Genomic DNA, 24947 nt, shown 5'->3' on the forward strand with positions numbered 1-24947 from the left:
GACTGCTCACGGATTGTTTATACTTTCTCCAGGGACATTGCCTGCTTGTACATTCTTACACAGACAGAGAAGGGAGGAGGTATTTGAGAGACAGTTGGTACTCAGTACGGTGAGATAAATAGGTCAGATGATAGACCTGCGACACATGATTTTGGACACTGAATGAGCTTTGTTTTGCCCACAGAAAAAGTGGGTTTTTGGAGGATCGATCAGGCGGATTGATCAGTGGCTCTTGCAGTGTGAAAAGGAAGTGACCGGTGGGGAGTTGTCCGTGTGTCCAACCCTCGCCTGGATCGATAGCTCCACCACAGAAGAACGGTCCCCTTTGTTGTGGTCACAGTCGGTGACTTTTAAAGGATTTTGAAGCACAACGGGAAGATCCACGGTGTCAGCTCACGTGAAGACTCAAATCTCCCTCTCTCTCTCCCCATCACTACGCAACTCAATACCACGAACTGAACTGAACTTTACTCATCATCGTAAGATTGTATCTATTTACCCCTAGACTTGAAGAAGCTTGGTTTTCATATATATTCCACACTTACTTACATATAATCATTGCTAACCTGTTTGATTTATCTGCATTTATATTACTGTATTGCATAGTTACAAATAAATATCATTAGTTAATAGCAATACCAGACTCCAAAGTGTTTTCCATTTCTGCTGGTTCCTTAACCCGTCACAGGGTACATGACAGTGCTATACCCATCTCAAGAAATACTCATTATAATGTGGATCCTATATTATTCAATTTTTAAAAATTCATTCATTCACTCCTTTTTACCCACCTAAATGAGAGTATATATATGGGAGGAATACACAGGAAAATCTTTTCTGTGTAATGGACATAGATTTGTTCACTTACTTTTATGGGTACTGCAATGGGGGCCCTCAACTCACAAGTAGGAGGGGCTATCCCCCACAGCTAGACATTTCCTCTAGCTCAACCCAGGGTCATCTACTAGAGACCTCGGCCTTGGAGCCACACCTTCGTTGCCTTTTTTTTATTATTCACGTTTCTTGGTTCTTATTTGTTCAGGGAGTAGATCGATTAAGTTTTATTCTGCTAATTTCAATGATATATTGACAGATAAATACACATGGCTAAGGACAAAGTAAAATTCATTTCTTTTAATGTCAATGGGCTGTTAAATCCAATCAAACGAAGGAAAGTTCTATCCAAAATGAAAAAAGAACAAGCCTATGTAGTATATTTACAGGAAACTCATTTAAATGATAATGAGCATGGAAAACTAAAGAGAATGGGCTTCACTAATTTGTTTTTCTCCTCATATATATCAGGACATAGGAGAGGAGTTGCTATTCTTTTCTCAAGTAAGCAGAAAATACAATTCATAGAATTAGGGATCCAAGAACAAAAATGACAAAAAATAAGCTAAGTGAAATTCAAGAAGCTTTTGAAGTGTTTTACAAAGCTCAATATTCCGAAGTTCTGGGGGGGGGGGGAAGCATAAACCAAATTGACACTTTCCTTAATTCTCTACAGTTACCCACTTTAAATGAAGAACAAAATAGAACAATGACTGCTGACATACCTGAAGTTGAACTAAAAGCTGCAACTAGTAGGCTTAAATTAAGTAAGTCACCAGGATCAGATGGGTATATGGCAGTGTGGTACAAAGAATTTAAAAATGAGTTAATTCCTGTCTTACTCCCCACACTGAACTGGGCTCTAAAATAGGCACAAATGCCACCCAGCTGGAAGGAGGTGATAATCTCAGCTATACCGAAAGAAGGCAAGGATAAAATGGAATGTGGGTCAGTCATTTAGACCACTATCCGTTCTTAATGTAGATTATAGATTATTTACCTCCATCATGGCCAAGTGATTAGAAGAGTTTCTACCCATACTGATACCATAATGATCAGACAGGTTTTACACAACAATGCCAAATACAGGACAATATACGAAGGACACTTCACATTATGGATCATATACCAAAAAAAATTGAAGCAATAGTGATAAGCGTGGACGCTAAAAAGGTATTTGATTCGGTTAATTGGAATTTTCTTTACAGAGTTTTACATAGATTTGGTTTCCATGACACAATTATTAAAACTATACAGGCACTATATGACAACCTTACTGCTAGGATTAAAATCAATGGATATTTATCAAATAGTTTTACCCTAGAAAGGGGCACGAGACAGGGTTGTGCATGGTCACCGTTACTCTTCGCATTACATCTGGAACCATTAGCTCAATACATCAGACAAAATGAAGAAATCAGGGGAATTACTATTAAAGGGACAGAGCATAAATTGATCTGTTATGCGGATGACATTTTGATCTATCTAGGGCAACCAACATACTCTTTACCTAAATTGATGCAATCCTTTGAACAATATGGTCAATTATCAGGATACAAGATCAACATAGATAAAACCCAATTACTTTCATATAACTATAGCCCACCAAGAGAAATTGAAAGTAAATATCCTTGGGCATGGCAAACAGAGTCTTTCAAACATCTGGGCATCATCATGCCAAAAGATTTGGCAAAATTATCAGAATGCAATTATCAGCCTACACAGTAGATAAAAAAAATTAAGGAAGATATAACAAGATGGAACCCAATTCCTTTTTTCAGTCTCAGTTCATGGATTGAATCTATTAAAATGGATATACTGCCCAAACTATTACATCTCCTTCAGACCCTACCAACAGAGATTAATCAAAGTCAATGGAACAAAATGTTATCAAGATACGTATGGCAAGGTAAAAGACCTAGAGCTCGTCTCAAAACTTTGCAATTAGCCAAGGAAAAGGGGGGATGGGGCCTACCTTCTCTTAGAGACTATTATTTTGCAGCACAGTTGAGAGCCGCGATATGTTGGTGCAACCCATCATATGACGCTCAATGGAAAAACATTGAGGAGGGGATACATCCCATCCCCATACAGGCAATTTTGGCTGATAACAACCTACAAAGGTACATAAATACTATTGATAACCCATGGGTAAAATGGACTCTTAAAATATGGAAAACTATTATAAAAGAATATAAACTAGAGGGAGTTATTGCAATTCTTAAATGGTATGCATATGACTCAGATTTTACGCCGAATAAACTGGATGCTAGATTTAAGGACTGGAGAGCTAAAGGAACAACTGTTCTTTGCAATATAATGAAAGAAGGAACACGGTTCAGTTTTGAAATGCTTAAAGAGAAACACTTATTAGAAAAAACAAGACTTTTATCGGTATTTACAGATGCGACAGCATGTTAATAGGACGGTTAAAAATGTAACCGAGGCAAGTACATGTTTGATAGAGCTATTTAGAAAAGCATACAATTCAGATAATGAGTACAGGTGTCCCCAACTTTTCAAACGTTCGCTTTACGAAACCTGTTACGAAAGACCTACATTAGTTACCTGTTTTCGCTAACAGAAGGTGTTTTCACGGTTACGAAAAAAGGCAGCGCGCACCCCGAGCAGCCAAGCTCCCTCCCCGGAACTGCATTCTAGCCGGCATTGCTTAAACACGTGCCTGTGCGCAGCCGTTAGCAAGATGAGTTCTAAGGTATCAGAAAAACCTAAAAGAGCTTGTAAGGGTGTTATACTTAGCGTAAAACTAGACATAATTAAGCATTTCGATCGTGGTGAACGAAGCAAGGACAAAGTGAGTTTGGCCTGTGGAAACCGATGAAGATGATGTTGAAGAGGTTTTGGCATCCCATGTCCAAGAACTGATAGATGAAGAGCTGATGCAATTGGAAGAGGAAAGGATAACAATCGAAACTGAATGCAGTAGCGAACGGACCGCAAGTGAAGTCGTCCAGGAACTGAACGTGAAGCAACTGCATGAGATTTTCGCTGCAATGATAAAGTACGACTTTAATTTTGAAAGGGTACGTCGGTTTAGGGCATATTTGCAAGATGGTTTGAGTGCTTACAAAGAACTGTATGATAGAAAAATGCGCAAGGCTAAGCAGTCAAGCAAGCCTTCCACATCAGCCACAGCAGACAACAAACCTCGACCTTTGACACCGAGGCAGGCAGACATAGAAGATGACCTGCCTGCCCTGATGGAAATAGATGATGATGCGATGACACCCCAGTGTCCCACCCACAACCCCCGGGCCGTGGACCGATACATTGCCGCGGAGAATGCAGCAATAGCCAGGACGCACCCAACACATCTTTAAGAAAAAGCCAAAATAAACAAGTTAATTAATTGGGTGCCGGGTGGCACCTAATTAATTAGCTTGTTTATTTCGGCTTTTTTCTTAAAGATGTGCTGGGTGCATCCCGGCCACTGTCGGACTGCTGCATTCTCCGCAGATCGGTATCAGTCGGCGGCCAGGAAGGTGAGGTCCACTGCACCACCCTAACCTCCGACGACTCAGCCTAACACACCATCATCAGTGTACTCGGCACTGTCTTCCCAATTCCGGTGAGTGATACTACACTGTACGTACATTATTTCTACTTTATATAGGCTGTGTATTTATCATATCATTCCTGCTTTTACCATATGTTACTGTTATTTTAGGTTTTATATGTTATTTGGCATGATTTGGTAGGTTATTTTTGGGTCTGCGAACGCTCACAAAATTTTCCCCATATAAATAAATGGTAATTGTTTCTTCGCTTTACGACATTCCGGCTTACATAGGAACGCTGTACCTTTGGACGACGGGGGAAACCTGTAGTAGAATCATTTCAAGCGTGTATAAGGGTTTGTCAAATCTTAAAACAAATTTGACTTCATACATTAAAACAAAATGGGAGAAAGAAGGAGGAATAATTATATCTGAAGAAGAATGGACAATAATATGGAGATATCAATGAAAGTGTACCAGTTCACAGAAATGGAGGGAGTTCGGATGGAAAAACTTGATAAGGTATTTTATTACATTCTCTCAGAGATCTCATTATAATAGTAACCTCCCTGTTTGCTGGAGAAATTGTGGAAATCAAAATGTAAACCATCATTGTATTTTCTGGGAATGCCCCATTATCGAAGACTATTGGAGTGGGATACACAATGCCCGACAAGACATCTTTAAATGTGAAATACCCCTAGAAAGCAAGACCGTATATTTTGGGTATGTACCTCAAGAATGTTTGAAAAAAAAAATATTTAATGAATATACTGCTGGTGGCTGGTAAAAAGACTATTACAAGGAAATGGTTATCACAGGAGAGCCCAACTTTAAACACATGGATGGAAATTACAATGGACATTTACAAAATGGAGAAGATAACAGCATCTGTTAATCATAAGTTGGAACAATTTGATTCATACTGGGAAAAGTGGTTTAACTACATAACACCCCACAGGCCTGATTTTATTCTCACAAATCAATGAATATATTTTTTTAAAAAAAAGATCACTCCCTACTTGTACATAGTTTTCTCCTTTTGCTTGTTCTTTCTTTCCACTCTTTTCTATAAGTGTATACCTCAGATAAATATTATGTGGAGATTTGTGGCATATATGACTACAGTATATGAGAGAGATATATATACACACACACACACACACACACACACAATATCTGAAATACATTATATATATATTAGTCTGCATTGTGCATGTGATCGTTGGAGGTCATTGTTGCATAATCAATACAGTTTCCTTCACTTCAGTTACCCACAATACTGAAAGAGTTTTGTGCTGAAGAACCTGCTCCAGGAAACAAACATTCACACGTCTAAGGAAAAGGCATGGAACTTTCTGCAAGGTTGTGTGCTAACTAACTAAAAGTTATCTGCACATTCTCCCTGAGACCATTGTTTGCCTGAGGATTTTCCCACAACAGTAACTGTCCTTCCAAATTTATTTCTTTGAGCATTTCACCATGTTCTTCTGCAATGTCCATGGTCCCTTTCCATTTTCCTTCTCTCCTTCTTTGATCGAGCGGTCTCTCTAGAAAATGGCTACCCTGCTATATTCCCATGGTCTTGAAAAAAATATTAACGAAACAAATCCTATTGGCTAATCCAACTTAATCAACTGAAATTTTATTTTAACCAACCAAAAATGAAATACCCGATTGTGTAATGTAATTTAAAATTCTGTATTTTGCATTTTGAGAAAATCTGTAGAAAATAAAATATGCAACAGCATAAATATATTAATAAAATAATGCATGGTCTCAAAACAGGGTATTACATTTCTCCCCACCCCCCAACCAAAATAGTCATGTCCTCATGACTTTGCAAACCTTTGGAACTTTTCAAACTCATTATTAATAACACAACACCTATACTCAGCAACAATAACTACTATGTTCACACTTATGTTCTGACAGTATTCAGATGTACAGTTTATAGCATTCAAATTAAGTAATTACAGGAACTCCAATCAATTTGTAAATGGATGTAACATATCTCACCATTGGGATTGACACAACACTCTGATTTCCAGATGCATCATATACCAGCCTTTCTGGAGTTTTCCTAACCCTCTGAGATCTTCTTATCATAGGTTCAATTTATTCTTCACTTAATAGTTGATTCTCAGTCACTACTTCATCAGTTTGAGTCTCTTCTCGTGACTTCTCATGTTTTCTTTGAGAAGTCTCGTTCTATCCATCATTCGTTCCTTCCTGCAATTCAAGTCCCCCTGTCCTTTGACTAAACTCGGCTTCATCTTCAATTATATTGAAGTCCAGCTCCCTTTCACTATCTAACATCACTTTCGATTGTCCAGTGGTTGTGTTCCCCGCTATACTCAGGTCTAGACTGAAAGGTTCTGACATCTCTTCATCAACTCCCCTTGGGAAGTTTGTATTAGGTCAAGTCATACCACATTCCAATTTCCTTATCTTCTGAGTCTTCACAGTATTCAATGGATCATCGAGTCTTTCCACTGAAACGACACTATCTTCAGATTGTTTTTTCCTCTTTTCTACTTCTCCATTGCAGAGTTCCTTTACTAGGTGTAGGTTCCATGACATACTCCGGGTCAATATGTACTCCCTGCCCTAGAGGTAAAAGTTGGTTCCGATAGAGAATTTTCACAGAACCATCTTCCGGTTTCAACCAAAAATCTGTCAAATTTGATTTTTGACTCTCCACAACATAAGGTGTAAAAATCCAGCAGTAGGCCAACTTATGCTTCCCTTGTAGTCCTAAATTTCTTACTAGAACTCTATCTCTAGGCATCAGTTGAGAAAATGAAACCATTTGATCATATCCCTTCTTCTTTTCTTGGTTTTGTTTTCTACCTGAAACCGTTGCTCGTTCATGAACTCTTTGCAGTTCTTTCTGCATATCAGACACATACCTCAAAGTTGTTTTCTGTGGCAGGTCCTCACTAGAGGTTCCAAAGTAAAGATCCACAGGTAATCTTGCTTCACCTCCAAACATTAAATAGTATGGCAAGTAGCCAGTGGTTTCACTCTGAGTACAGTTATAACTGTGTATCAAATGTCCAATATACTGACTCCACTTGCTCTTTTTCCTGACGTCAGAGTTCATAGCATGTCTAACAATGCCCATCTGAATCTCTCAGGCTGACGATTGCCTTGAGGATTATACAGTGTGGTCCTTGAAATCTCAACTCCAAGCATGCTCAGTAACTCATGTATGAGACGGCCTTCAAATCCCTTCCCTGATCACTGTGCATCCTTCTCGGGAGGTCATAATGAATAAAGTAATTCTCTCACAACACTTTTGCACTGTGGATGCTTTCTGATCCTTTGTGGGAAAGGCTTGTGCATATCTGGTATAGTGGTCAGTGATGACCAAGACATTTGCAGTGTTACTTGAATCGGGCTCTATGTAAAGAAAATCGATATACACTAGAGCAAATGGTCTCGTGCTTTGTAGGTGAAACAAGGGAGCAACTCTTTTAGATAGTGTCTTCCTCTGAAAACAATGAATGCATGACTTACAGTCATTTTCAACCAGGCTTCATTCGTGTCCAATAGAAATGGTCTCTGACTAATCTGTAAATCTTGTCAAATCCCAGATGACCTTCAGCTTTCAAGTGATCTAACACCTTCAGCAGTCTTGTCTCATGCTCTCCTAGTGTAGATCATGCAAGTACACAAGCAGTACTTCAAGCAGGTTCGTGTCTCCAAAAGTCTGCTCTGTGACACGCTGGAAAATAGCCAGTGCTCATGATATGCCTTGGGGCGTCCTTTCAAACTGGAAAAAATCCCGGAGGACATATGAATGCTGTCTTTTCTTTATCAGATTTACTCATTGGTATTTAGTAATACCCACTTCTTAGGTCCAACACATTGAACCATTTGCTTCCACTTAAGCAGGCCAGAGCATCCTCAGTCCATGGAACTATATGTTGGTTTGGGATTGCAAGTCTGTTCAGTGTCCTATAATCAACACACATTCGTATTTTCCCATTCTTTTTCCTCACAATTATAGGCGACGCATAGGGACTTTTTGCCTCAGTGATAATTCCAGCTTCCTTAAATTTCAGCAGTTGCTGCCTAACATCTTCAACCTCCCCAGGTGTTGACCAGCAAGACCTCTCTCGGAAAGGTATGTCCTCTGTTACTCTGACAGTGCTCCAGGGTGTCAAGCCGTTCCTTTACTGGGTCCCTGCATAGATTCCCATCTTTTTTGTGTTCGATTAACCGCTGGTTTACTTTCCGAAGAGTTTCCTATCTAGTGGACACTACATTTACCTGCTACATTAGCTGACATCAACCGAGTCATCTCAGCTTGTGTGTTTTTCACATCATTTCTCAAAAACTCCACTTCTGTGGCATCAGGAGTCACTTTAGCAACAGAGGCTACCACTGACGACATTACTTGGCTTTTGCAAACACTTCACTCCTCAATCATATTTCCCTCCTCTCTAACTTCTCTGAGTAACTCAGTAAAAGATGGTGGACCAGACATCCTGTGGGTTATTTGAATAAGTACAACAACCATATCTTATGACAGTGCACCCTTCACAACTTGCTCCACTCTCAAGCGATTAATCTCAGACAGTTGAATACCCCCTTTACAGCACAGACAACGCAGCAGTTTCTCCAACCTGCAAATGTAGACAGGGAGCTTCTCCCCTTCATCTTGGAATGTCTGCCTGAAGTTCATCATCAGTAGTGCCAAAAGCATTTTCCAGAGCCTGTGCATAGTTAGCAATGTGGCAAAAGGATTTTCTGCCTTTAAGAACCTCATTATATCAGTGGCAGGACTTGTTAAGTCTGTTTCCTTATATTATCCGAGCACTGCCATTCATCTCATAAACGAGATGTTTGCTCAGCCCAAGCCTCATATTCTTCTTCTCCACTGGGTGTGGGCCTGACTCCAGAGAATATTCTCAGTTTACAATAACCTTGGATCTCAGCAGTGGTCAATTCTGAAACCAGCTCAGAGTTTAGATCAACAGCTGATGGACTTGGTAGATTTTTAACATCAGTCAGAATTTTCTCTTCGGTTCTCAGAAAAGAGAACAACTTGAACTGAAAATCTTCACCCTCAGCAGCATCTGGAATTGTATTGTCTGCAACTCTAAACACATGAACTGGCCATGGCCCTGCCTCTCCCACTATTCTTATCACATCAGGCAGAGAGTTCAGTCACATTATTGGAGATCTGGACTAGCACAAAATATTTGCCAACTGATTTGTTTAAATGCAAATCAGCGTACCTTTGCCCAAAGCTTCCAGAAGACTCAAGGCTTTAAGTGTCAATACAAACATCAATAGAAACATTGGTCAGTACACAGGCAACGCGAGTGGATAATCTCTTTTTAATGACACCAACCTTTAATCTTTACAACATCCAGATCACACTACTTTAATTATGACACACATTAAATTGCACAAAAAAAACACTAGCTTGAACACAAATCAACTGGCTATCCGATCATTATACAGCCATAGTGCAACATTCATACATCATCTGATCACAAACAATGCCCCCAAAAATGCAACCCTCTCACCATAGGCTTGTAATGAGTTAGCCATTATTGTGAATTCAACCTATCAGCATCATAACTCCATAATGCAGGGGGAATAATGATGATAAGGCCATTTCCAATAAACAAATACAGTCTAGGTTAAATATTATTTGGGTAAACACAACGCCCTTGAAGCAGAAGTAGGACTATTAGTTGTATGAATACAGGCACATGCAAATTTGCTGTTTGCTAGGAAGCAATAATTTAACTCACACCAGTATAAACTTAAATTGAAGTTGCAATGACAAACTATTCTAAACTATAACAAACACAATAATACTATATAATACAAAATACAGTAAAGGGCCCCTCATGTAAGTCTGTCATAGAGGCTTGTAACAAACTAGGCTCCTTAGCAAACTCTGACAAACAGCCACATGGCTCAGTATTGCATGGGTAACAGGGAGAAGGCCATCTTCAATAAGTAACACACGTCTAAGCTTGGTATGATTTGGGCTCAGCCTAACAGGAAAGCTGGAATGTTCCGCTGAGGGAACGAAATCTCAGGTGAATGCTGTATTAATACTGCCCCTTGCAAAGCTACCATTCACCAGGAAATAACAAATCGTATACCAGCATAAAATTTACAGATATTTTGACTTTAACATACAGTTAATAGAAAAAGTAAAAGGGTTCATTACAGTTAAATCAGTGCACATATACGTTGGAGCTCATTTCGTTGGGTGCATCGCCTTAATTACTCATGGCGCTGAAACCATGACACCAGCCACAGTTTGATCTAACTCAGAAGTATTGGCACTTCCTCCTCGGAACCATTTGTCTGCACAAAGCACTTCTAGCAACAGGGTCTCCCCTTCCGATGGGATACTGCGAGCGTCTTCCCTTGTTCTCTTCCCCACAACTCCATCCTCTTCCAACATCGGTCAACCAAAGACCCAAAACCAGCCCAGTGTCCCTGAGAAATCTGATCAGATCCAGCTGTCTCAAATGCTCCACTGAACAGAATGTTACAGAACCCAACTGGCTGGTACAGCATTTCTAAACTGAGCAGATGGCTCCTTATCTTAGCAGAGATCAAAATACTAGTCTATGAAGCATAATTAATAGAACACACTGCTCTTCGCAGAAAAGCTGCTGAAATAAAATAACTAACAGCATAGCAGTAAGAATGCAGTAAAACATATTCTTAACCAGGGCATTACACTCATATATAAAATATGAGTCTATATCTTGCATGGAATCATTGGAGCTCGTTGTAGCATAATCAATTCAGTTTTCTTTACTTAGTTTACTCACGATACTGAAACGGTTTTGCACTATCCCAGGAAACAAATATTCACACAGCGTCCAAAGAAAAGGCATCAAACTTTCTGCAAGGTCATGTGCTAATTAACTAAAAGTTAGCTGCACAATCTCCCTGAGAATTTTCCCACAGTGTTATCTGTCTTTAAGTGTTTCACCATGTTCTTCTGTAATGTTTGTTGCCATATCCATTCTTCCTCTCCTTCAATTCTACTCTCTCTCTCTCTCTAGAAAATGGCTATCCTGCTATTTTTCCTGCACACTCTCTCAAAAATAATGTTAATAAGACAGATCCTATAGGCTAATCCAACCAGCCTACTTAATCAATTCAATATTTATTTTAAACTGCAAAAAAAAATTGATTGCAAAATGTAATTAAAGAAACACTGAATGCATTTTGAGAAAATCTGCAAAAAACAAAATACCCAACAGCATAACTGTATTAATAATATAATGCATGGTCTTAAACCAGAGTATTACGTATAAAAGAGACACAGATCTGGGAAGACTGCAGATATGGGAACGTGGAGCAGAAGAACAAGATACGGGAGGAACTCAGCAGGTCAAACAACATGTGTGGCCCAGATGAGGAGTCACGAACATTTCTCTTCACAGATGCTTCCTGACACAGTGAGTTCCTCCAGTGATTTGGTTTTTGTTGCTTGGTTTATATATATCCATGTTGCTCAAGTGGATTTGAACCTGCTATAAAATCCAGCACAGAAGCAGGCTCTCTAGCCCACTATGTGGTGCCGAACTAGCCTAACTAAACAATGGCATGAACATTAATTTTACTTTCAGTAATTTCCCCCCTTCCCTCTTCTATTCCCCACTCTGGCTGCTTACCTCTTCTCCTCACCTGCCTTTTACCTCCCCTGGTGACCCCCTTCCCTTCCCCCCCCATAGTCCATCTTCAAAAAATTCCTTCTTCTCAGCTTTTCCCACCTATCCCCTCCAGCTTCTCACTCCATCCCCCTCCCCACCCACCTGGCTTCACCCATCACCTTCCAGCTTGTCCTACTTCCCCTCACTCATCTTTATATTCTGGCATCGCTCCCCTTCCTTTCCAGTCCTGATGAAGGATCTTGGCCCAAAAAGTTGACCGTTCATTATTTCCGTTGATGCTGCCTGACCTGCTGAGTTCCTCCAGCATTTTGTGTGTGTTACTCTGGATTTTCAGCATCTGCTGAATCTCTTGTGTTTAAACTACCCTTTCTATCTACTGTACACAATATCCAGAACCTTCCATCCTCTGTACCTTGAGACCCTCTTAAGTACTTCTATTGCAATTGCCTCAACTTCCGGAAATGGCAGCGCGTTCCTGGCACACTCCACCCTCTGTGTTTAAAAAAAAATGCCTCGTCATCTTTAAATTTACTCCCTCTTATCGTAAATGCATGTCCTCTGGTATTTGAGGATACATTCCAGGGGAAAACACATCTCCTGACTACTCTGTCTATACCTGTCACAAGCTGATAAACTTCTATCATATCTCCCTGGATTTTTCTGACCTTTTCTTAAAGCACGTCCCCTCTAATCCAGGCAGCATCCTGGTGAACCTCTTCTGCACTCTCTCCAAAACCTCCACGCCCTTCCTATAATGGGGCAACCAGAAAGGAATGCAATCCTCTCACCAAGAGACCAAACTTGACACTCATCTGCCCTACCAATCTGTACAGATTGGAATTAACATCTTTACCCCGCTAACAATCAACACGGTCACCCCTCAGAGGGGTGCACTTAGCCCACCGCTCTACTCTGCACATTCATGACTGGGTGGCTAGGCACAGCTCAAATGCCATCTATAAATTTGCTGATGATATAACTGTTGACCGAATTTCAGATTGTGACGAGAGGGCATACAGGAGCGAGATATACTAGCTAGTTGAGTGCTATCTCAGCAACAAGCTTGCACTCAACATCAGTAAGACCAATGAACTGATAGTGGACTTTAGAAAGGGTAAGACAAGGGAACACACCAGTCCTCACTGAGGGATCAGAATTGGTGAGAGTGAACAATTTCAGGTTTCTGAGGACCTAACCTGGACCCAACATATCAATGCAGCTATAAAGAAGGCAAAACAGTAGCTAGATTTCATTAGAAGTTTGAGGAGATTTGGTATGTCACCAAAACATTCACAAATTTCTACAGATGTACCATGGAGAGCATTCTAACTGGCTGCATCACTGTCTAGTATTGTGGGGAGGGGGGTGGTTTCTGCACAGGATTGAAGTAAACTACAGTGAGTTGTAGAATTAGTCAGCTCCTTCATGGGCACTACCCTATGTAGTATCCAGGACATCTTCAAGGAGCAATGCCTCAGAAAGGTGGTGCCCATCATTAAGGACCCCATCACCCAGGACAGGCCCTGTTCTCATTGCTACCATCAGGAAGGAGGTACAGAAGCCTGAAGGCACACACTCAATGATTCAGGAGCAACTTCTTCCCCACTGCGATCTGATTTCTGAATTGACATTGAAATAATAGACACTAACTCATGCCTTTTTTTTATTTCTAATTCTTTTTGCATTCCTTATTTAATTTTAACTATTATATATTTACTGACAGACACATTTCTATGACAACAAGGCTTAGGCTACTAAAATGTTACATCCGGTCAATCTTGCTGTATGCTTCCGAAACATGGACTATAACACCAGAACTCCAAAGAAACTTAGAAGCAACAGAAATGTGGTTTCTTAGAAGAATGTTGAAAATATCATATAGAGAGAGGGTAACTAATGAGACAGTACTCCAACGTGCCCATACAAAAAGATCTTTAATGAGAACATTAAATGAGAGGAAACTTAAATTCCTGGGCCATGTCATCAGAAAGGGAGAAATAGAAGGCTGTATACCTGGGAAACGCGGAAGAGGAAGGCAAAGAAGAAAATGTCCGGACACAGTGAAAGAACTAACAGAATCGCCCAAGGCACATGAAGAATAAGAAGACTGTAATTCAGTTTCTTTCTATTATCATTGAACTGCTGCCGCAGAGTTAACAAATTGCATTACATATGCTGGTGATAATAAACCCGATTTTGATACCATCTCAGTTAAGATTGGAACCTGTCCTTGCTGGTCAAAACCCTAAACTAACTCTTTCTGGTCGTGGAAAATAGAGACATGGAACCTACCCGGTATCCTGTTTAAGGTTACCCAATAGTGTTCATCAGGGCTGTAGGTGTCTCTCGACCACTGTAATAAATCCAGGGCCCTCTGGTCTTTCAAAATAAATTCTACGAATTCACTTGTCAGGGCATAGTACGCAGATCCAAAATAAATTGTTATGTTGTGAGGAGGGGGAGATTTAAGTTCCCGAGTTTTGATGACGTGGGAGTTATTGGCAGATAGGAACTGCTTGAACACGAACTTGGTGCGGATTTTGACGTGCTCCGGAGGCAAAATGCCAGGAGTAATGTTCTTTCCTTTGAAATTCTTAAGGTAACGAATGATCTCCAGGTTTGTCTTCAAGGGGAAATCCTGACCGCACAGGTTAAGAACGTACTTCCAGCCCGTCTTGAGCTGCAGGAGGTCGGTCATACACCTGATGTCGGCTTCCATGCGGGACATGCCGGCGTAGACGATGGGCTCCATCCTGGAAGCGAGGAAGACGTTGCCAAAGCAGGTTTGCAGAAGGTGCAGGCGCCTCTGAAAGTCCACGGGCGACTTCTCGTCGACGTGGATGCAGTAGAGGTTGTGGGGGCGGTAGATGGTTCTGAAGAGGGTCTCGAACGTGTCGAATTCCTTGTGCACGGTGATGATAAAGGCGAGGGGGAAATCGGTCTCCTCCGTGCTGAGCAGGCTCCCGTGGTAGTGGAGCCGCGGCTGCAGACGCTGGCAGTAATTTGCTGCGGAATCCCCTTCTCCCGCGTCAGGTGCAGCCCGTCTCCCATCCCAAAGAAAGGCATTTTTCCCCTGGAAGAAAGAATCGCAGACGGGTTCCAGGTTCCAGCCGGGAACTCCGCGCCCGACCCTCAATCTACCCCGGTTTTGGCCCAAATGATTCTCGTAGATCCAGACGCAGCCTACAGCCAGCCCTACCAACGCCAAGACACCGGCTTGGAATCTGTACTTCACCTTCATTGTTCAGCTTTCGGAGCTTCGGGCAGGTAACTCGGAGCGGCGCGGGACACTCGAGGCGAACCCCATTAACGCGAGCTGCGGAGCAGGGCAGGGCAGACCAGACCAGACCAGGTAGCCCGCACTCCCACTAATTTCCGTCGCTCTCGCACTTCACCCAGAGGCAAGGTGTTCGGAAATTTAACACTTCCGGTCCCAGAAGCAATGTGCAGCATTCGTGGTTACTTTTAAAGTGGTCGCCTCCCACTCAGAGATTATTCGAGGGTCGGAGGAGCAGGATCACACTTCGATGTGGTGAAATTAAAACGAGTTATGGGATTTTCCACAAGGAAAATTGGGGTAAGTTGACTCTTATATTGGAAATCAGTTTTTGATAAATCAAGATCCGCCCCAGAAGTGAAACCGTTACTCAGATTCATGTTTTCGATATTATTTATTATTTATTTATTTCTAATTATTATTACTTGTTTTTTTTGTAATTGCAGTTTATCTACTTATGCATGTCGGTTGTGTGGTAGTAAATGGAGATATATACCTTTTGAATTTAGAAGCAGCCTCTCAGGATTGAGAATGCCTTGCTTCCAAAGTTGCTGATGAGGCTCTTGTGGGTGGGGTCGTCCATTCTGTCGCTGATGGAGTCTAATGTACTCAGTTGCTGGGGGAGGGCGGTGGCTGCTTTTGTAAGGTGGTCCACCACCTACACAGTCCAGGTGGAAGGTCACAAAATTCTCAAGCACACCTTGAAAACTACGTCTCTAATTAGAATACCAGGGAAGCGCAGGAAGGGTGAGGATGTGGGTATGTTCAGGGATGCTTTGATTACCTCCTTGCATCTTCTCTTGTTAATCTCATAAATCTTTCTGACACAGGAGCAGAATTAGGCCATATGGCCCATCGAGTCCACTCTGCTATTCCATCATGGCCGATATATTATCCATCTCAACCCCATTCTCCTGTCTCCTTCCTGTGACCGTTGATAGTCAAGAACCTATCAACCTCCAATCAATATACCCAAAGGCTTGGCCTTGGCAGCCGTCTCTGGCAATGAATTGCACAGATTTACTCCCCCCACCAACCCATCTCTGTTCTAAAGGGACATCCTTGTATTCTTAGGTTACGCCCTTTGGTCCTAAACTCCCCCTACTATAGGAAACATTCTTCCGATGCCCACTCTATCAATTTCTTGTATTTGCTTCCCTTCCTTCTTAAAGAGTGGGTGGCATTTACAATTTTCCAGTCCTCTGGAATCATTCAAGAATCTAGTGATTCTTGAGGTCTTCTTGTAATAGAGCTTGAAACAGACTGTCTGTCACGGTCCAGTCCGGTCCGTTGCTCCTTATTCCAGGTTTTCTGGTTTTCACTTGTTCTGTTGGGTGCTCTAATTGAGGCAGCGGATTCACGTTTTGGGCTGGCTACATAAATAGCTCCTTGGTTCAGCATCAGTTGCTGGATTGTTCCTGTCAAAACTCCCTGTCTGAATCCCTTCTTGGCCCCTTCCTTCTGAAGCCTTGCCCTGTAGCCAGTGTCTGAAGCCTCGCCTCACCTGTAAGCCTCACCTGCAACCTTTGCCTGCTCTGCTGACAAGTTCAACTGCTGGAGCAAGATAAGGAACTGTCTATTGTTATTTAGAACTGTCTCCGTGTCCACACCTTTGCTAGGTAGGTCTGGCTGTTTGCCGCCATCTAGTGTTGGGATCAGTCTCTGTGTCCACACCTTTGCTAGGTAGGCCCAGCCGTTTGCCGCTACCTAGTGTTGGGAACTGTCTCGTCATGTTCAACAATCTGTGTATGTGTCCTGGCCCCTAGTCCTGCTGCCAAGGAGGGGTCCCGGCTCTGCATTCCCGTCCTCCCTCAGCCAAGGCAAGGTTTTGTGTTCTTGTCCTGTGGCCACGACCAGTCCTCAAGACCATGTCATGTCTTTGCCTAGTTCCAGAGTTTGAGCCTGAGTCAAGACCCAGGATCTGGGTCCTCGTCCAGTCTCTGGCTCACATCGAGGGACCCAAGCCTCGCCCAGCCCTCGGCTCGCCTCGAGGGACCCAAGCCTCGCCCAGCCCTCGGCTCGCCCGCGGGACCCAAGCCTCGCCCAGCCCTCGCCTTGCCTCGCAGGACTCAAGCCTCGGCTCGCCTCGCAGGGCCCAAGTCTCGCCCAGCCTTCGCCTCGAGGGACCCAAGCCTCGCCCAGCCTTCGCCTCGAGGGACCCAAGCCTCGCCCAGCCCTCGGCTCGCCCGCGGGACCCAAGCCTCGCCCAGCCCTCGCCTTGCCTCGCAGGACTCAAGCCTCGGCTCGCCTCGCAGGACCCAAGCCTCGCCCAGCCTTCGCCTCGAGGGACCCAAGCCTCGCCCAGCTGTCACCTTGTTCCGGGGTCCAAGCCCGAGTCAAGACCCAGGTTCTGGGTCCTTGTCCAGTCTCTGGCTCAGAGTCCAAGCCCAGGCTCCTAGTTCCCAGTTTCGTGTCCTGGTCCTGCTTGCCTAGCCATTGTCCTAGACCAAGTCTGTCTTCTTGTCCCGGCTCCTAGTCTGCATCCAGTCACATCCTTAACTCTACTCCTGTCCTGTTCCTAGTACTTCAGTATCTGTGTCTGGCATTTGTGTCCGCCTCCTAGTGCCCCCGTTATGACAATGTCAGCTTCTCTGCTGTCAGTCTGTGTTGGGCATATATAGAACTGTGCAGAGCAGCACTGTATACATCATTGGGCCCATAATGTTGTAACCATCTTGGTACCGTTATATACTCAATGTTCTCCTGTGTTCCATCTATATCCCTGAACTCCCTTCATATTCATGTGACTACCTAAAACTCTAGAGTCTCTTTAACTCCACCAAACTGTCTGATGTCACTACCACTGTTGGTAACTATTTGTCAGTACCTCCAGTTGAACTTTGTCTTTTTGTGTGTTTCCCCCAGTCGTCAGTCTGTGGTTTCGTATTGCCATGTGCTCTTGTTTGTTTTCATGCCCCTGTCCCCACTCCTGCTCTACTCCGGCCCCTGTATTACTGAGTACTCCACCTCTCACCTGTTTCTCATTATTACCTGTTTTGCTGCCACTTCTGTCTCATTGTGCTCCACCTATCATCTGCCTCTCTGTTTATTGCTCAGTATATTTTACTTTACTTTGTTGCCCCACTCCCGCTCCACTCCAGGCTCTATATTACTGTCCCCACTCCCACTCCACTCCAGCCCCTATATCTCTCACCTGTTTCGCATTATTACCTGTTTTGCTGCCACTTCTGTCTCATTGTGCTCCACCTATCATCTGCCTCTCTGTTTATTGCTCAGTATATTTTACTTTACTTTGTTGCCCCACTCCCGCTCCACTCCAGGCTCTATATTACTGTCCCCGCTCCCACTCCACTCCAGCCCCTATATCTCTCACCTGTTTCGCATTATTACCTGTTTTGCTGCCACTTCTGTCTCATTGTGCTCCACCTATCATCTGCCTCTCTGTTTATTGCTCGGTGTATTTTAATCCTGTTTTTTCACCTGTTTGTTGCCAGATTGTGCCGGTGAGTTTTCCTGAGCCTTTCCAGCATTTGTATCTGAACTCTGTCCATCCGAATATCAACTCTGCCTGCTTCCTGATTCTGGATTTTGGATTTCCCTGGAATTTTTTATCTCCACCTGAACTTTGACGCTGACTTGTTGCCTCTCTGGATTTGCTACTCAGTAAATATCACAGTGTGCACAGTACTTGGTCTATGATTGGGTCCCTGCTTCAGTGCCCTCACACTATTCCAGGTACTTCCCACTCTCTACATTAAAAAAGTACTTGCCCCTTACATCCCCTTTAACCTTCCCCCTCTAACATTAAAATTATGTCCTCTGGTGTTTGACATTTCTACCCTGGAGAAAAATTCTGTTTACCCTGTTTATGCTTCTCTTAATTTTTGTAACTTCTGTTCGGACTCCTCTGAGCCTCTGACACTATAGGAAGAAAAACTGAACTTTGGCCAACCATCCCTTATAGCTCTACCTGCTAATCTGTGAAACAGCCTGGTAAACTTTTTTTGCACCCTTTCCATATTCTTTATATTCTTCCTATAACAGGGAGACCAGAACTCCACACAGTACTCCAAGTGTGGTCTGACTGGTGTTCGATATGTAGTGAGTGCATTTGTACTGAGTGCTGCCTAAGGCACGTGCCCACCAGTGAGTCTATAATAATGTCAACACAGTGTCCAGTTAACGTAGCATTAAGTCTGTGTACATCAGCTATCCCACATTAACTTTCACCTCTAAGTCTGAAGTTTAAGACTTGGGATGTCAGGATCTTCATGAAGAATCCCATTAGTGAATGACCTCTCTGTCATCAAATCCATTACAAACTCAACATATAATGATTAGAATTGACCACAATACACCAGTTGAGAACTGTAAGTTTTCATTCTAATCCTCCTGCCACTGATAAAGGCTAGAAATATATATGCTTTACCAAACACATTCTTTAAATGCCCTGTTGCAATCAATGATTTGTAACACATATCTTGCTATCCCTCTGCTCCTGCATCCCTTTAAGAGCAGAATATTTTTTCCATATTGCTCCACTTGTGTTTCCTACCAACCTCATGTCTCTATATTGGACTTTATCCCATGCAGCTTTTATATTCTGCTGCAATTTATCACCAGAATTTTCATGATTCATGACTCTGACAAGTTTTGTGTCATCTGGAAATTTCAAACTTTGGTTGCACTCCAAGTTTAGGTAATTAATACTGATGCAAAAAATAGCCATTGCATCAGTACCTGGGGCACATCACCAGACACACAGCTTCTGTCTGACAATCAATCACTTGCCATGTTCCTTGGTGGTCTGTACCTTGGTTAACTTTATATCAATAGCATCAAACTTTTTTTTTGCCAAATTATATACTTTGATAAGCCTATTATGTGGCAGTTCATGAAATGCCTTCCAAAAATCCAGGCATGGGTCATTGACTGCTTTTTCCTCATCAACATTACCTGCTTTCTGGTCAAAAAATGTCTGGCATCTTGGTTAGACACAGTTTACCCTTTACAGATCTGGGTTGGCTTGCCTTAATTAATCCAGTTTCCTTCAGGATTAAGTTTATAAAAATGTTGCTGCCACTGAGATTAGTAGTTGCTGAGGTTATCCTTATTTGTTGAACTTTTTATTCTCTCCAGTCCTCTGGAGTCACCCTCCTATCAAAAAATCATTGGAGTATTGTGGCAAAAGGCAATGTCAGCAAAAATTCCCTCAGAACTTGTCATCATATTCCCTGTAGTCTTTTGTGACTTGTAAACATTCTGGACAGCATAAAACACTTGTAAAATTCTAGCCTCAGACAGAGTAAACTAATTGGCAACATAGTGTGTCTGGTTAGTTTGAGTTGTTCTCTGAACTTGGCAGTCCATTTGCAAACGTTTCATCACCATATGAAATGTTTGCCATGATCGAAAACCAACTCAATCCACCTGAGCTACGTATTTTCCAAGTTATTTCCAGCAATATATCTGGAATCAATTTTCCTCATACCTTCTTAATGTTGAATGTGTGTTCAGTTTTGCTAGATTAAGGGCAGTGTTATTCAAAAATAACATGCCTGTTCTGCATACTTATGGTTGACAACCACCACACATATGTTAATACCTTCATGTCCAATTTAAATCAGCCCACAACCTAGGTCACTGCATTAAAGTCATAAGTTTAGAGAGTTAGGCGCCATGTTAAAGGACAGGACCTCCAGGGTAGCAATCTCAGGATTGCTACCAGTGCCATGTGCAGGCGGGTTTAGAAATAGTAAGATGGCGTAGATCAACACGTGGCTGAAGACATGGTGCTGGAGGGAGGGCTTCAGATACGTAGATAATTGGGCAGTTTTCCAGGGAAGGTGGGACCTGTTCTGGCGGGATGGTTTACATCTGAACTGGAGGGGGACGAATATTCTCTCTAGGTTTGCTAGAGAGGCTCCAGTGGATTTTAAACTTGATACAAGGGGGGAGGGGAACCAGAGTGTAGGAACAGATGTAGGGGAGAAGGAAGAAAAAGGAGATAGTAAAGTTGTTTGCATTGTTAGTGATAAAAAGAGGGTAAGAGGTGGAAAATTTCTTAAATGCATTTATTTTAATGCTAGGAGCATTGTACGAAAGGTGGATGAGCTTAGAGCATGGATTGATACCTGGAATTATGATGATGTAGCTATTAGTGAAACATGGTTGCAGGAGGGGTGTGATTGGCAACTAAATATTCCTGGATTTTGTTGCTTCAGATGTGATAGAATTGGAGGGACAAGAGGGGGAGGTGTTGCATTGCTTGACAGAGAAAATAGTACAGCGGTGCTCTGGCAGGATAGATTAGAGGGCTTGTCTAGGGAGGCTATTTGGGTGGAATTGAGGAATGGGAAAGGTGTAGTAACACTTATAGGGGTATATTATAGACCACCTAATGGGTGGGAAGCCCATACAGTAAAAGGGCTGGATGGTTTGGAGTTTGTGTGAAATATGTGCAGGATAGTTTTTTGCAGCAATACATAGAGGTGCCAACTAGAGAAGGGGCAGTGTTGGATCTCCTGTTAGGGAATGAGATAGGTCAGGTGACAGAAGTATGTGTTCGGGAGCACTTCGAGTCCAGAGATCACAATGCCATTAGTTTCAATATAATAATGGAGAAGGATAGGTCTGGACCCAGGGTTGAGATTTTTGATTGGAGAAAGGCTAACTTTGAGGAGATGTGAAAGGATTTAGAAGGAGTGGATTGGGACAATTTGTTTTATGGGAAGGATGTAATAGAGAAATGGAGGTCATTTAAAGGTGAAATTTTGAGGGTACAGAATCCTTATGTTCCTGTTAGAAGGAAAGGTTAAAAGTTTGAGAGAGCCATGGTTTTCAAGGGATATTGGAAACTTGGTTTGGAAAAAGAGAGGTATCTACAATAAATATAGGCAGCATGGAGTAAGTGAGGTGCTCGAGGAATATAAAGAATGTAAAAAGAATCTTAAGAAAGAAATTAGAAAAACTAAAAGAAGATACGAGGTTGCTTTGGCAAGTGAGGTGAAAATAAATCCAAAGGATTTCTACAGTTATATTAATAGCAAAAGGATAGTGAGGGATAAAATTGGTCCCTTAGAGAATCAGAGTGGACAGCTATGTGTGGAACCAAAAGAGATGAGGGAGATTTTGAACAATTTCTTTTCTTCGGTATTCATTAGGGAGGAGGATATTGAATTGTGTAAGGTAAGGGAAACAGGTAGGGAAGTTATGGAAACTATGATGATTAAAGAAAAGAAAGTATTAGCGCTGTTAAGGAATATAAAAGTGGATAAGTCTCTGGGTCCTGACAGGATATTCCCTAGGACCTTGAGGGAAGTTAGTGTAGAAATAGCAGGGTCTCTGACAGAAATATTTCAAATGTCATTAGAAACGGGGATGGTGTCAGAGGATTGGCATATTGCTCATGTTGTTCCATTGTTTAAAAAGGGTTCTAAGAGAAAACCTAGCAATTATTGGCCTGTAAGTTTGACATCAGTGGTGGGTAAATTAATGGAAAGTACTCTTGGAGATGGTATATATAATTATCTGGATAGACAGGGTCCGAATAGGAACAGTCAACATGGATTTGTGCGTGGAAGGTCATGTTTGACAAATCTTATTGAATTTTTTGAAGAGGTTGCTAGGAATGTTGACGAGGGTAAAGTGGTGGATGTTGTCTATATGGACTTCAGTAAGGCCTTTGACAAGGATCCACATGGAAGGTTAGTTAGGAAGGTTCAATCGTTGGGTATTAATATTGAAGTAGTAAAATGGATTCAACAGTGGCTGGATGGGAGATGCCAGAGAGTAGTGGTGGATAACTGTTTGTCAGGTTGGAGGCCGGTGACTAGTGGTGTGCCTCGGGGATCTGTCCTGGGTCCAATGTTGTTTGTCATATATATTAATGATCTGGATGATGGGGTGGTAAATTGGATTAGTAAGTATGCAGATGATACTAAGATAGGTGGCATTGTGGATAATGAAGTAGGCTTTCAAAGCTTGCAGAGAGATTTAGGCCGGTTAGAAGAGTGGGCTAAAAGATGGCAGATGGAGTTTAATGCTGATTATTAGATTAGATTATGAGGACACTCAGTCCTCGTTTATTGTCATTTAGAAATGCATGCATTAAGAAATGATACAATGAAAAATAAAATTAAAAAAAAAAGAAATGATACAATGTTCCTCCAGAGTGATATCACAAAAAAAACAAGACAAACCAAAGACTAACACTGACAAGACCACATAATTAGAACATATAGTTACAACAGTGCAAAGCAATACCATAATTTGATAAAGAGCAGACCATGGGCACGGTAAAAAAAGTCTCAAAGTTCCGATCGACTCCCAATAGTCTTGATAGCAGGCGACAAAAGGGAGAAACTCTCCCTGCCATAAACCTCCAGGCACCGACAACTGCTGATGCATTGGAAGCACCCGACCACAGCCAGCTCTGAGTCTGTCCAAAAACTTCAAGCCTCTGACCAGCCCTCCGACACCGGGCACTGAGCACCATCCTCTGCCGAGCGCTTTGACCTCACCCCGGCCGCCGAGCAACAAGCAAAGCCGAGGACTCGGGGCCTTCTCCGGAGATTCTGGATCACACAGTAGCAGCGGCAGCGAAGAAGGCATTTCAGAAGTTTCTCCAGATGTTCCTCCGTGCTCTCACGTCTGTCTCCATCAAATCAGGATTGTGCACGGCACCCTACTTGACAGATAACAGATACTCATCACCGGAGTGGCTGCTGCCATCTTCTCCTCCTCCTTAAATGTGAGTTGCTACATTTTGGAAGGACTAATCAAAGTAGGACATACATGGTAAATGGTAGGGCATTGAAGAATGCAGTAGAACAGAGGGATCTAGGAATAATGGTGCATAGTTCCCTGAAGGTGGAATCTCATGTGGATAGGGTGATGAAGAAAGCTTTTGGTACGCTGGCCTTTATAAATCAAAGCACTGAGTATAGGAGCTGGGATGTAATGTTAAAATTGTACAAGGCATTGGTGAGGCCAAATTTGGAGTATTGTGTACAGTTCTGGTCACCAAATTATAGGAAAGATGTCAACAAAATAGAGAGAGTACAGAGAAGATTTACTAGAATGTTACCTGGGTTTCATCACCTAAGTTACAGAGAAAGGTTGAACAAGTTGGGTCTTTATTCTTTGGAACGTAGAAGGTTGAGGGGGGACTTGATAGAGGTATTTAAAATTGAGGGTGATAGATAGAGTTGACGTGGGTAGGCTTTTTTCATTGAGAGTAGGGGAGATTCAAACAAGAGGACATGAGTTGAGAGTTAGGGGGCAAAAGTTTACGGGTAACACGAAGGGGAACTTCTTTACTCAGAGAGTGGTAGCTGTGTGGAATGAGCATCCAGTAGAAGTGGTAGAGGCAGGTTCGATATTGTCATTTAAAGTAAAATTGGATAGCTATATGGACAGGAAAGGAATGGAGGGTTATGGGCTGAGTGTAGGTCAGTGGGCTAGGTAAGAGTAAGTGTTCGGCACGGACTAGAAGGGCCGAGATGGCCTGTTTCCCTGCTGTAATTGTTATATGGTTAAACCTGTGTCCTTTTGTGGCAACTATTTCAGCCCTGGGAAAATGCCTCTGACTATCCAGATAATCAATGCCTCTCATCATCTATACACCTCTATCAGGTCACCTCTCATCCTCCGTCGCTCCAAGGAGAAAAGCCCGAGTTCACTCAA

At 42.3% G+C, this 24947-nt stretch overlaps 1 protein-coding gene across 3 annotated transcripts in view; it reads right to left on the minus strand.

Annotated features, from left to right (window-relative positions):
• Window positions 1–15416, minus strand: part of LOC134358036 (N-acetyllactosaminide beta-1,6-N-acetylglucosaminyl-transferase-like) — an 80865-nt gene extending 65449 nt beyond the window's left edge. The window contains exon 1 of one of the 3 annotated variants that reach the window (XM_063069914.1): window positions 14315–15415. In XM_063069914.1, coding sequence (XP_062925984.1) covers window positions 14315–15263 — 949 coding nt within the window. In that variant the 5' untranslated portion in view covers window positions 15264–15415. Of the gene's footprint in view, window positions 1–14314 lie in introns of all 3 variants that reach the window. The other 2 variants (XM_063069912.1, XM_063069913.1) reach the window with 2 other exon arrangements.
• Between the last annotated feature and the right edge of the window lie 9531 nt (window positions 15417–24947).

The sequence above is a fragment of the Mobula hypostoma genome, chromosome 17 (genome assembly GCF_963921235.1).
Source record: "Mobula hypostoma chromosome 17, sMobHyp1.1, whole genome shotgun sequence".
Classification (NCBI taxonomy): domain Eukaryota; kingdom Metazoa; phylum Chordata; class Chondrichthyes; order Myliobatiformes; family Myliobatidae; genus Mobula; species Mobula hypostoma.